At 36.6% G+C, this 12,580-nt stretch overlaps 1 protein-coding gene across 1 annotated transcript in view; it reads left to right on the plus strand.

Annotated features, from left to right (window-relative positions):
- Window positions 1–621: 621 nt before the first annotated feature.
- LOC139126397 (uncharacterized) overlaps window positions 622–12,580 on the plus strand; it is a 34,208-nt gene continuing 22,249 nt past the window's right edge. The window contains exon 1 of the mRNA XM_070692461.1: window positions 622–817. Coding sequence (XP_070548562.1) covers window positions 622–817 — 196 coding nt within the window. The remainder of the gene's footprint in view (window positions 818–12,580) is intronic.

The raw sequence follows: 12,580 nt of genomic DNA on the forward strand, positions 1-12,580 counted from the left end.
CTTGGCGAAATGACTACACATTGTGCTTTGCAAGTACACGTCAAATTTCTTATCGATAAAATCCAATATGGTTGTCAGGTAGCCCTTGTGTGCTGAATTATATTAAAATTACTTGAAGTGTTTTTTTCCTGACATAAGCCAGTTGTTGATGATCATGTGTTTACAAATATTGTAAAATACATTGCAGTTTGTATAATGCATGTTTGTAGTCTTACATTCTCTTCAATATAGTGCTTTGTACCTTTCTCAATTTCTATACTCAAAGTATTTTATTGTAATTCCTTCGTCTTCTACAAAACCTAGGAATCCTGTTATAATTTACTTTTGAATTTTTACAGGCGCATTCCAGTGAACCCCATCAGATTTTAGGTGTAAGATCAAATAGCGTCTAATCTCACCTAATATATTTTACTCCTTCATCAAAGTTATTCGACTACACGTTCTCTGATACTGAAACTTTCTGTACAACGAAACTTTAGAGGTTCAGACATGGGTGTATAATAATTCATAACAATTCGTTTATTTAATACTCTTATGACATTTTAGGTACTCCAGCGAAAGGTGAGAGGCCATGATGGAAATATGCAGGTGCAGGGGTATGCAGATATAGGCAAGGCGATCATGTCATATTTCCCGATATTTTCAGCATACGCATTACCACCACCCGCATATAATGCTGAGTTGCTGCATGATCCGAAGAATAAAAGCGAACTGAACCCTGACTTTCTGAAGAAAGTTGAACACTTCCGTGAAATGATTGCAACAAAACTGAAACCAAAATGTGCCTGGCCAGGCATTGGACATGTGTATGGTGAACGTAGGTGTTACACTTTTAACTCACGTGTTCACACGTGGGATTATGTCACAGCGATGTCTGTCAGTCAATCCGTGTGTGTTTTTGTGTGTGTGTGTGTGTGTCTGTCTGTCTGTCTGTCTGTTTACACGATAACTCAAAATGCCTGAAAAGATTCGAATCAGATTTAGTACACAGGTACCATGTGCTCCCTGCAAGAAGTGATTCGATTTTGGTTAGTGTGGCTTGCATATTAATGAAGTTGCGCAATATCATTTTCTTCCGTACAATGGTTTCCCTATGCAGACGGTAATGACAGTGTCGACATATATCAAGAAATATTGCACCAAATTTCACGAAACCTTTCAAAGATGACAATCTCAGAACATTATAATGATACTGTGAGTGTCATGTCAATTATCTGCTCATTTGTATATTTTCACACTTGTAAAAACAATGCCGACTTTACTAGAAAGGTCGCTTTCTTTACAAACAAACTACTCGACAGACAATCAAAACAACAAAATCACGAAAATAACAACAAGAATAGACTATAGTATCCGAATACACTAACAAACCGCACAGGTACACGTAAGGAAACAACAACTCATCTTACGCACACCATACTGCCCATACATGAAAACAAAAGATCTTAAGGGAAGTATTTTTAAACATTGGCTGAGCTTCGAAAGGATTTAACACTAAAGAACCTATTCCAAGAATCACCAATCATTGGTTATAAGAGAAACAAAAATCTAAAAGACACATTAGTCAAAACAAAATTTACAGAAGTAAAGAAACATAGAACAGACAAACCGGACCACCAAACAGAATCACAACGAGACCCGAAAATTGATAAACTTGCCTCGCTACTTAAAGAGCAAGAACACTAAATGCATTAAAATAAATTTTCACATACACAAACTAAGGAAAAAATCTACACTGCAACTGATGAGAAACCACACTTGAGTTTTGAAATACATGTGTCAAAGGGCCACGCTATCAACTTAGTAACACCATAGTTCCTGCTGCGTCTCGCCATAAGCTTACCGTACACACCAATCCAAGTTCCCTACATATATCTGAAACGAAAAAAAAAAACATATTTTCCTCACAAAACAATCCGATAAGAATGTAGGGTCACATTACCAAAACGAATCGAACACAAACTATATTCAAAAACAATTTGAATAGTAAGGTGGGGAGCCTCTGAGCCACTTTCACATTTTTAAATTTTATTTTAAACTCCCTCTAAATTTTAAAACAACAAAATACTAAAATGACGAACCTCTCAAATTATTCTGAAAACAAATTAATGTTATTCTTTACAAATGAATATTAAGATTAAAATAGCAAAATTTCACCATACTATGTACGATTTCGGAAAGCAAAGGAACTAACTATGCAGTCACTGAAAGTTTAGATCACATATTGACAAAAATTGACCTCTCAAAGCAAAACATTGATATTCATGTCACATTTTCACATAATTTGTGATGACATGATATTAAATTTTAAATGTTATTACAGAATACCGATCGGAACCTGCAAACAGCTCCATTGCAATAGGACCACAAGATCTAATAGAAACGTTTTTGATTTCAGTTGACAAGTAACATAGCAAGTGATACAGCCCCGCAGAGATAATGATATACCAGTTCAATATAAGACAACTTATCACGAAATAGCGAACATTGTGACCCCTAGTACCTACAATGTGCAGCATCTATCAATTTTTTCTCAGTCAATGGATATACGCACATACATTCATACATATGGTAGATGCTAGTTACAATCTGATTACATTCAGATGTGTGTACCCGCTTCTTCCTGTCTTCAACTTACTTTATTCATATGTGCTGTTTGTTTTCTACTGTATCATTTTCTATCGAATGGCTCAACACTTGATCTGTTGCCAGTGACAATGTCAAAGTAGAGCAGTAACACGCCGTCTAATTAGTTGACAAGTTCTGTGAACAGAAATGCGTCCAAAGATTCATGGATTCAGATGTTGTGATGAGGCATTCAATCAAAAATGACACAGTGGAAACCAAACGACATATGTGAAGAACATCAGTTAAAGACGGAAAAAAGCAGATACATACATCTGAGTTTAATAAGACTGATGCTGACTTCTACTATAAGCTCAAATAGGCATATCAATTATGAGATACATATGTTACAAAATCTGTGTAGCTGGTGCCATACTTACTGCATTTTGAACTGACTTGCACATTCTTCGCGAAAATGTTCTTGCAGTAAAATGATGCATTATGCATACAATTCGATCGACCCGTTCCTTTAGTGGCGGACAGCGATAGATCAACTAGACACCAATCGTGCTTAGCTGAGAAAGACATGCGGGGGATGTCGACTTCCTCTCTGCTGAAACAATTTAAATTTTGTCAGATTTCTGAACGATAGCTCGAGCTCAGTCGGTCGATATCCTGACATCTCAGTATAACAATGCTCAGCTGGTCAAACGGAAACCTCAGTGGAAGATTCCATTACATGGGAGGATGGCCGTTTTCAAACATAGTCATTTAATATACACACGGCGCATATAAAGCATTTTGTCCAGTGAAGTCACTTCAAAACTAGCGATTTAACTACCATGGTTCCTCCGAAATCCTATGCTAGAAAAATGGAATACCGTCGCAGTCAAATCAGTTATCATGGTCATGGCGAACAGAACTTTCGAGGCTACTGTGGGATCATACAAGGTAAGTCTGGAATTTATGTCAAACAGTTTTAACATAACTGTATATGTTACATTGTCGACAAAGCTATTAACAGTATAACCCTCCCCGCAAACAAAACTTTTGGGCAGACGTACATGTAGACTGGCCCCAGTCGTCTGGTTTTCTCGGCAGCTGAGATACTCGCTGGCCAAGCCAAGGCATTCATCCCACTATCTCCTCTACAGCTTGCCAGATCCACTAAATGTGAAGATCTGCTAATATTTAGTAGTTCAATTTACTATGTGTTTTGATACTTATGTTGGGAAACTTTATACAAAGATAGCTACTTCTTAATTCATAGACAATGAAAACTGATTGTCATCTCCTCAGTTCCTTCCTAATATTTTTGTTTACAAATAGATTTAATTCTTTCTGACGTTTGACTCTTCTCTGAGCAATCCAAGTCAAAGACACTTCTACTTTCCCGCTAAGACCTGCTATATCACAGTCTTAATCAACCACTTTGCTTTAGTATATTTTTATGTATAGTATAGTGTATGTTGTTATGTATGTCAATTTCCCCCACACTCATCTTGACCTGAGTTAAATTACTCTAGAACATTCTCAAGGTCACTGCCCTTAACGACCTCATAACCTTGAATTATATTAGTCAAGTTTGGATATTCTGGAAATTTAATTAATTGTGCAAGAGAGAACATTTTAGAACAGTAATTAGCATGTCAATGAAAGTTCTAGATTGTTCTTATATGCTGGTGACTTACCTTGGACATACTGTTAGACAGGGTAAAGTAAATCCCATTGATGCCAAAATCAGTGCCATTTCAAATTTTCCCGTACCAAATTGTAAGAGACAACTGATGCGCTTTCTCGGTATGGTGGTTACTACAGAAAATTCTGTCCAAATTTCTCTACAATTACTGAGCCTTTGACTAGCTTACTTAAAAAGAAAGTAAAGTTTGTTTGGTCTGAGCTATGCCAACAGGAATTTGATATACTTAAAGCCATACTGCAAAGTGCTCCAGTCTTGTCAGCACCAGATTTCAGTTTGCCATTCCAATTAGCTGTAGATGCTAGTGATACGGCTGCTGGCGCTGTTTTATTGCAAGAGGATAGTCATGGGATAGATCATCATGTTTGCTACTTTTCACGCAAATTTAACAAATCCCAGAGAAACAAGTCTACAATGAAATAGAATGTTTATCTTTGATATTAGCTTTACATCATTTTGAAATTTATGTTACTTCTTCATATCAGGCAATAGAGGTTTATATTGATCATAACCCTCTGATATTAGATATATCAAATGCAGAGACAATTTAATAGCAGACTGTCTCTCTCGTATTTACAGATTACTGTTGCTCACACTTTTATATTTACATTTCCAAAAGAAAGGTTTTCTTTGAAAAATTTTCTTTTTTGAAGAGGGGGTGTGTTATGTATGTCATATTCCCGCACCCTCATCATGACCTGAGTTTAATTAGTCTAGAACATTCTCAAGGTCACTGCCCTTAACGACCTCACAACCTTGAATTAAATTAGTCATCTTTGGAATGTTCTGTGAATTTAATTAGTTGCGCAAGAGAGATAATTTTAGAACAGTAATTAGCATGTCAATAAAAGTTCTAGATTGTTCTTATATGCTCTTATGTAAGCACATGGGTATAAATAGGGACGTGCACAGCTTGCAGTCAGACATTTGGGATCGTGTCTCTTGTGTGTTACTTCAAGTCTTTGAAAACTCCAGCAGTATTAATTTCAAGACTTTTCAAGACCTTCACTGCCAACGCTGGATTTATACTGTGGACTTTGTGCAACTTCAAGCCTGCAAGCCAAAGGACTGTTCATTCATCCGACTGACTGTTACAACTCTGAGACTGGAGCTTTGCTGTTCGAGCTGAGATAAGTAGTCTGTATCACTTTACAGTTTGTATTCTATCCCTAACTTAGCATTCGTTTTATTTTCGTAATAAATTTCGTTTTACACGGAATCTGCTGAGTTCACCTTTTTGTTCGTTTTCGCTACACGTGAAATGTGTATATGGGTATACCCAGAGCGCATCGCTCATAACTGGATCTGGTCGTCACTTATACACCCATTGATACATTATGTATTGTAGCAGTAGTTCATAGTAGCTGTAGTAATACAGCTTGAAGAAATACAGCCGACGCCACAGTCTCCATCATTGTAACTCAAAGTATCCTGCTCCGTAAACAATCCCAGACGATTTATATGACCGCAGACTTCGACTTGGATTAAGTCTACACAGACGTAGAGAAAACACGAACGTCTTCACTGTGGGCCCAAACGTTCTTTTGTCATTTAATTTTGCCTCGCGTTATAGTTGTCCAAAGTATTATCCAGATATGATCTAAGTACTGGTGCAATGAGTAAGCAAATCTAAAAAGGATCATAGATATCTTCATTCGAAAAAATGTAAGGGAGCAATCATTGCTTATGGCCGGGAAATTTAATTGGGAACTGACGTACCCGTCAACCCAAAAAACGGAAAGGGGGTGGGGGAGGCTGGAGGAATTGCCATTAAAATTTATTATTTATCAGATCCCCTCCCGATACCCTCGAAAACTTGAAAGTTCCCCCTCCCACCTCAATGTTCACATCGCATATTTATTAGGGACGCACGCAAAGAAAAACATACTAGACAAAAAAAAAACATAATGGGCAGGTCCGCTCGAAGATGATCAACACTGTAATGAGCAGTTTGAAGAGCCATTTATTCATTTTAAAACACATCAGTAGAGTTTTTCATTTATTAGTCAGAACCGTCTTGAATTTATCCAACTATATCTTGCCATGCAAAAAGTGCCTGCCGAAGAGCAGGCAAAAAGACGATCAAGAAGAGTATGCAAATTGTGAATTCCTTGCTACAATAGATGCTTGTTATAAGTTTTACAAAATTGACAATACTGAAGGTTAAAATAATCCATCAAATTAACATTTATTCTCTGAAATGTTTTATGTAATAATGGTAAATTTGGTAAAATTAAAATGATTCCATTTAGTAACACATTATTTCGTTTAAATTAGAGTATTTACTGTTCAAAGTTTTACTTGTGTGTTTTGTACGATAACATGTGACATGTTTTCACGAGTATGTCTGACTGAAACTACAGTAGGGAGATAATGCAAGAAAGGGGAAAGTGTCAGAGGGGGTCCCCTGTTTTGCATTGAAATTTTGAGAAATTGATGTGTGCAATGGCGCAGTCTGAGACCTGTTATCAATTTGTATTATTAATAAGTACAACTGCTTGAACACTCCAAGGGCTAGAGCACAAGAGGAGCGTTTCCCCTCTCTCGCATCACCAATTTTTAGACATTGACGTGTGGAATGGTGCAAACTGAGAGGTGTTTCAATTTATTTGCACCAAAAATTGAGTAACTCCCTCCTCTCATTCAACATTTTGAGCAAGACCCCTTGTTTAGCTTTAAAGTTTTTGAGTGACCCTCACAGATTCCTTCGATCCCCAAAGGCCGTAAATAATGACGACTCCCTAATGTGGTTGGAAGAAATTCAAACAGTTTGACTGCCCAATGAAAGGTACATGCAGTTGCAAGTGTTATACATTTTTGCCTAATTACATTGGTTTATGTGCCCGAGAGCAGGTGACAATTTGCCCTCCTTGCATCGCGCAATTGTCTCCTGCTGTAAGCCCTTACGATATATCAGCTTGGGCCAAGTTTGTACAAGTTTGCAGTAAGCTTTCTGCAATCCTGAAAGCCAACCTGGTAACTTCTATCAAGGTTGGGCAAGGTTGGAAAGTATTCGAACTAAAATCAATACACTTGTACCAACCTCTGTTCTAATTTCATGCACGATTGGCAGATACACTTTTCTGACAAGGTTTAGTTTTCCATACTTCGTTCAGTGAAGGTTGCAAACCTTTATACAGAGTCAACTTTTATGATTTTGTACCTTTTATTCTGTGTGCGTCAGGTCAAGTGTGCATTTGATCTGATGCATACCCAATGAACATGTCATTTTATGTGGTATGAACCTATAGCCATCGTAACTACCGGTACTGTACAAACTCTCACAACAGCTGCACGGAGTGTTGCCAACGCAGGGAAAGACTTGAGCACTATCATTATGTATTCAGAAAAATCATTTTGCCAGACTCGATAGGTTTCTCATTCATCACAACAGGATTACAGACAAACATATTCACCGACTTCACTAAAAAATGTGAGTGAATTTTCTAAATAAACAATGTTATTTTTCAGTTATTTTCCACAACTGACAATCTTAAATTTTAAATGACAAGAACTAATAAAAATCAACAGCTTTTTTCACTTGTGGTTGTGCACAATTCAGCTGCTTAAAAGCCTTAGTTTATAGTTTGGCGATCAACTCACCTAAGTTTCTGAGCCCGAAGACATGAGGCACGTCTGAGCTGAGAGTTGAGGTTTCAGCTTTCGTACACAAGATTTGAGAGTCTTCGTAACTATCAATCAAATATTTAATATAGTCAACGATCTTGTTTTGTAAATCGTGGTTGGATCAATGAATTTTGAAAAAAAAAAAAAAAAATTTTCAACATGAAACACAGGGTACAGGGGAAAGTCCCATTGGGTGGGGAGGAAGGTGTTTTTTGTGCAACGGTTTACCTTTATTTGATTTTATTAATTTTGACTGTGATATTTCAAATAAAGAGTTCAACTCTACACCGTCTGACTGCTTTATTATTACCGACAAGTCCTTATCTCCTATCCAACTTGTGTATACACCACTGTAAATGTTTACTTCTGGACTGGAAATAAATAGGTTTGAGGTCAAAAGGTTCTATATCCGACTTCCGCTCTTACGGATGACATCGGACAATGACTGACTCAAAAATGTAGGTTGGTTTTCTGGCTCAAGATGATCATATTAGACGGTGTACTTCGGCATGTAGCAGTTCATCGGCAAAGCGATGCTTTTGATAGTCGTTAAATTTCGATTAAATTCTACATCTGCTCAGATTTGCGTTTTTTGTAACACTGTGTCTGAGATCTTCAACCCTTTCCTTATTTTAATGCGTGTGGGAGGGCTGTGGTGTTGACTCAGTCACTTAATCTGCTGATACGTACAGCGGATTAGCAAGTTGGCAATGTTTTCGGAGCAATTACAGTGGTGTATACACAAGGTCGGTAATATTAAAGCAGTCAGATGGTGTGGAGTTTACCTCTTTATTTGAAATATAACATTCAAAATTAATATAATCAAACAAGGTAAACCGTTGCACAAAAACACCTTCCTCCCCAACCCAGGGGACTTTCCCCCTGTACCCAGTGCATGAATTTGCATGTTTTTATTGAAACCTAAAATTTCTGTATATGAAATGGAGAGAGTGTTGTTACGGACGCAATTCGTTGACATCAGACTTTCAAAACGTTACTTCAAATTTGTACCATAAAAATGTCAACTGACGAGGACTTTTCACTGTTGAAACGCACATAAATGTCAATACTTTCAATGTTTGATATGCAAAGAGGGAGAAAGAAAGATAGATCAAGCACAGTCCCTCAGCTAAAGAATGCACAGCATAAAATACATACAGTTTATCACTTGATCATCGATGCTGCCAACAAAATCTCGCCTCAGACGTGGATTGAGGTTACGGCTTTTGTTCATTTTTTATGCCTCAGAGCTATATTGCACTCTTCCCTGAGCTGACTGGCTGTACGAATATCCAATACGCTAGCAACTTTCCCATAGCCTGAGTCGAAGCCGGCTGGAAGCAGCCGACATGTTTACTCAGAGGTCACAGTTCACTATGCTAGGCTCGCGCATTGATATTGAATCTTCGTGCTGGAAGAACTGTACACTCTTGTGAGTATTTCCAATCATTAGTATAACCATTTTCATAATGTAATATAGTAAATTACTATTTTGAGTTTGAAATGTACTGGATTAGGGTCGATAGAGAGTCAAAATCAAACGTTCAAAAACGGGGCTACGTTATACCTCGCGTAATGATTTATTGATCTCACTTCCGTGAACGTAATGAGGCTCAAAAGGCACGAAGTAAGATTTCTTTACCGTCGACTTGGTATTCTTGATCAGGAGTTATCTGGAGGAAAGTTTCGCTATCTTTGTATGGAGCACTAGCCGAATGACATCAAACTTTTGCAGAAATGTGTTTGGAGTACCAGGGATAGACAGAGTTCTAAATGTATGAACACGAAAAGTAGTTAAATATGCCGACTATATTTCCCCAGTTACTTGTACAGGTATGCTGTACGTGCAGCACGGAGCGACCTGCATCTGGGAACCGTCTAGCGTCTGAGAGCTGTTAACAAATGCAGGTAAGTCGATATTGCCATGGTGCTAGAAAAGGATAGAATGTACATTTGTATATTGCCATTAAATTACTTATTCTGCGACCTGGTATTGCTCTATTTAAACACAGATAAGTTTCGTTGAGTAATGATTCGTACGGAATTAACTTTCAATTCACAACAATGCTAGAAAATAGTAAATTGAAAACAATTGCGAGATTTTTACTGACCGTTTGTGACCGCTATCTGTTTTAAATACTATTAATGTATGATTATAAATGTTTATGCAGTTGGTTTCTATGCGTCAGTTTTCAAGTAACTATTGCCTCATTGTCAACTAACATTTTAGTGATTTTATTAATTAAATAGCAGTCAAACAGTAAAGACTTCCAACTCTTACCTGAATCATTTGTATTTTTCAGAATTCGTTGCCGTACTGTAAAGGGACGGGAAATTCAGACAACAGAAGCTAAATCGCTGCCTTTGACAGGAATGTTAATTTCACATTAAACTTCTGAAGTTAAAGTTTTATATAGACATATTTATATCGCTTGAAAAAAACATTGATATATACTGTAAAATAAATCGTACCCTTAATTGAACTTAAGCTATTGTTTCTCCGTTTTATTTTTTACTGTTTCTTAGTGCTTCGTAAATACATCTGTGCTTATGTTCAGTCTGCAATTGTGTTACTAGCCATGTTTACACAGCTGATTTCGCAACTCAGTGTACATATCTGAACTTTCAAAAGGTTGAAAATGTGGTAAAAATGCACAAATTTCCCTGTTAATAAGTTTTGTTGTTTTTGTTTTGTTTTGTTTGTTTTTGTTTTTTTGGGGGGGTCAGCATCACTAATCTACAATATATTTAGTTTCTATTTAACAATTTGGAATTCCTTACATTGTAAATCGACAAATGCATTTATACGAGATCTTACTGCTCTGGGGTATGCCAATTTTTACTGGAATTTTGGTATGATAAAGTGCGCATAATTTTGTTACATGTATCTTCACAGTCAAACCCATATGATGACATTTAGATACATGTAGGGCTTTCTCAAAGAATTTCACCATTATTGACGAGCATCAAATACATTTCAAGAAAAGTCAAAATAATAGTACATGCATGGATATTTTACATATAGCGATAAACAGCTACTTTGACGTAGAAAACGTCAAAGGGCTTCAACGGAGTGGATAATGTATGGAAACTAGTACTGGTCAATATATTGTTCACATGACACAATAACTTCGCAACGCAACGTATATCTTTGTATGTGGAACATTCCAATACATTGATATGCTTAGCGTATTTTTATGCAGATCATGAGTATACGTACTGCAGATCTTGCACACTAAAAAGTGTACACTCTAGTTTTCATTTTATTAGTATACGTACGTGTATACTTAAAGGTATACAGGCACCTGTAATCTAAATATGCCCATATATGGTCAAAGGGGCGTTCCTTGGTATTCAAAATGCCCATGTGAGGGCGCTGTTTTTAAAAAGCGGCCACCCGCTTAAAATCTGTGATTTGTTAGTTTTTCTCTTTCCATGGTAACTGCGGCAAAAATTGGAACAGGTGATAGTATACCTTTAACATATTTGAGACCTGTAGAGATTCAGTATATGTGTATATATTTTTGTATATCAAGCATTTTGCCCGGTGTTTCTATTAAAATTCATGCATTGATTTGCACTCTCATTGAGACATGTAATAAAATGTATTAAGCGCATTACAACATGGAGGCATAACATAAATACATTATACTATAGGGAGAGTAGTGAAGTAGTTATTGCATTATGTACATATCATTACACTGCATGAAAACCCAATAATTCAGATAAATTCACATTAATAAGTTGCCTGTATTATAGTATAATACACGTGAATTCACATGAATCCACATGAATACAGGCTTGCTGAATACAAAAAATGGATTCTTGACTGTATTCATCTGTATATGCACTCTTCAGCTAAAATACAGGCAATAATCCATGTTAATACAGTAAGTATTATAGGGTTTTCATGCAGTGTTACTTGCGTTCACTTAATTATCAACAAATTTTAATGAGTATTCTGTACGTTAATACATGGATTGAATTTCAGGGTCGTGATATTTGCAGCTACATTGTACATGTCTGTTTTGAAATGATGAAGAAGGAATTCCAAGGATTGTAATGACAATAGCACATCATTCACATCTTTATGGATTTCATATAATCCATTTTAATCTTTCTGGAAAAAATGGTTATTGTCTGACATCACAATTTCGTAAGAATGCACAATAGCCTGTACAATATAGACTCGATATAAAGTCCCACATGTGCTCAATTTAAGGACCTGCAAATTTGCTTTTTTCCCAACAGCGCTACGGCTCAGTGTGACCCATTTTTTCACTGGTCCAAAGGTAAATTCCAATGGTCCTCAAAAATTAGCATAACAATTCAAAAAATACATTTTGCTTACTCATGTTGTATTTACATGTTATTTCTAGCAGATTTACTTGGGATGCACAATGTCAATTTTTGAAATTTACAGATACATTATATACATTGACTTTAACTTTTACTTTATGCACATGCCGCAACTCAAACCATATATTTATTGTATCATTTATTTTACAGATTACATCTACAAGACAAATTCCTGCTACACTACCCGAGGGATTCATTTGCCCGTTAGAAGGCTCATATTTGGCCGTAGGAAGCTTGACATTTGGCCGTTAGAAGGCTAACATTCGAAGATTTGTTCATTACAAGGCTCACAGAACGCTCAGACATTTGACTGTTAACAGCAGCTAATAC

This window comes from Ptychodera flava (assembly GCF_041260155.1).
Source record: "Ptychodera flava strain L36383 chromosome 3 unlocalized genomic scaffold, AS_Pfla_20210202 Scaffold_27__1_contigs__length_13241970_pilon, whole genome shotgun sequence".
NCBI lineage: Eukaryota > Metazoa > Hemichordata > Enteropneusta > Ptychoderidae > Ptychodera > Ptychodera flava.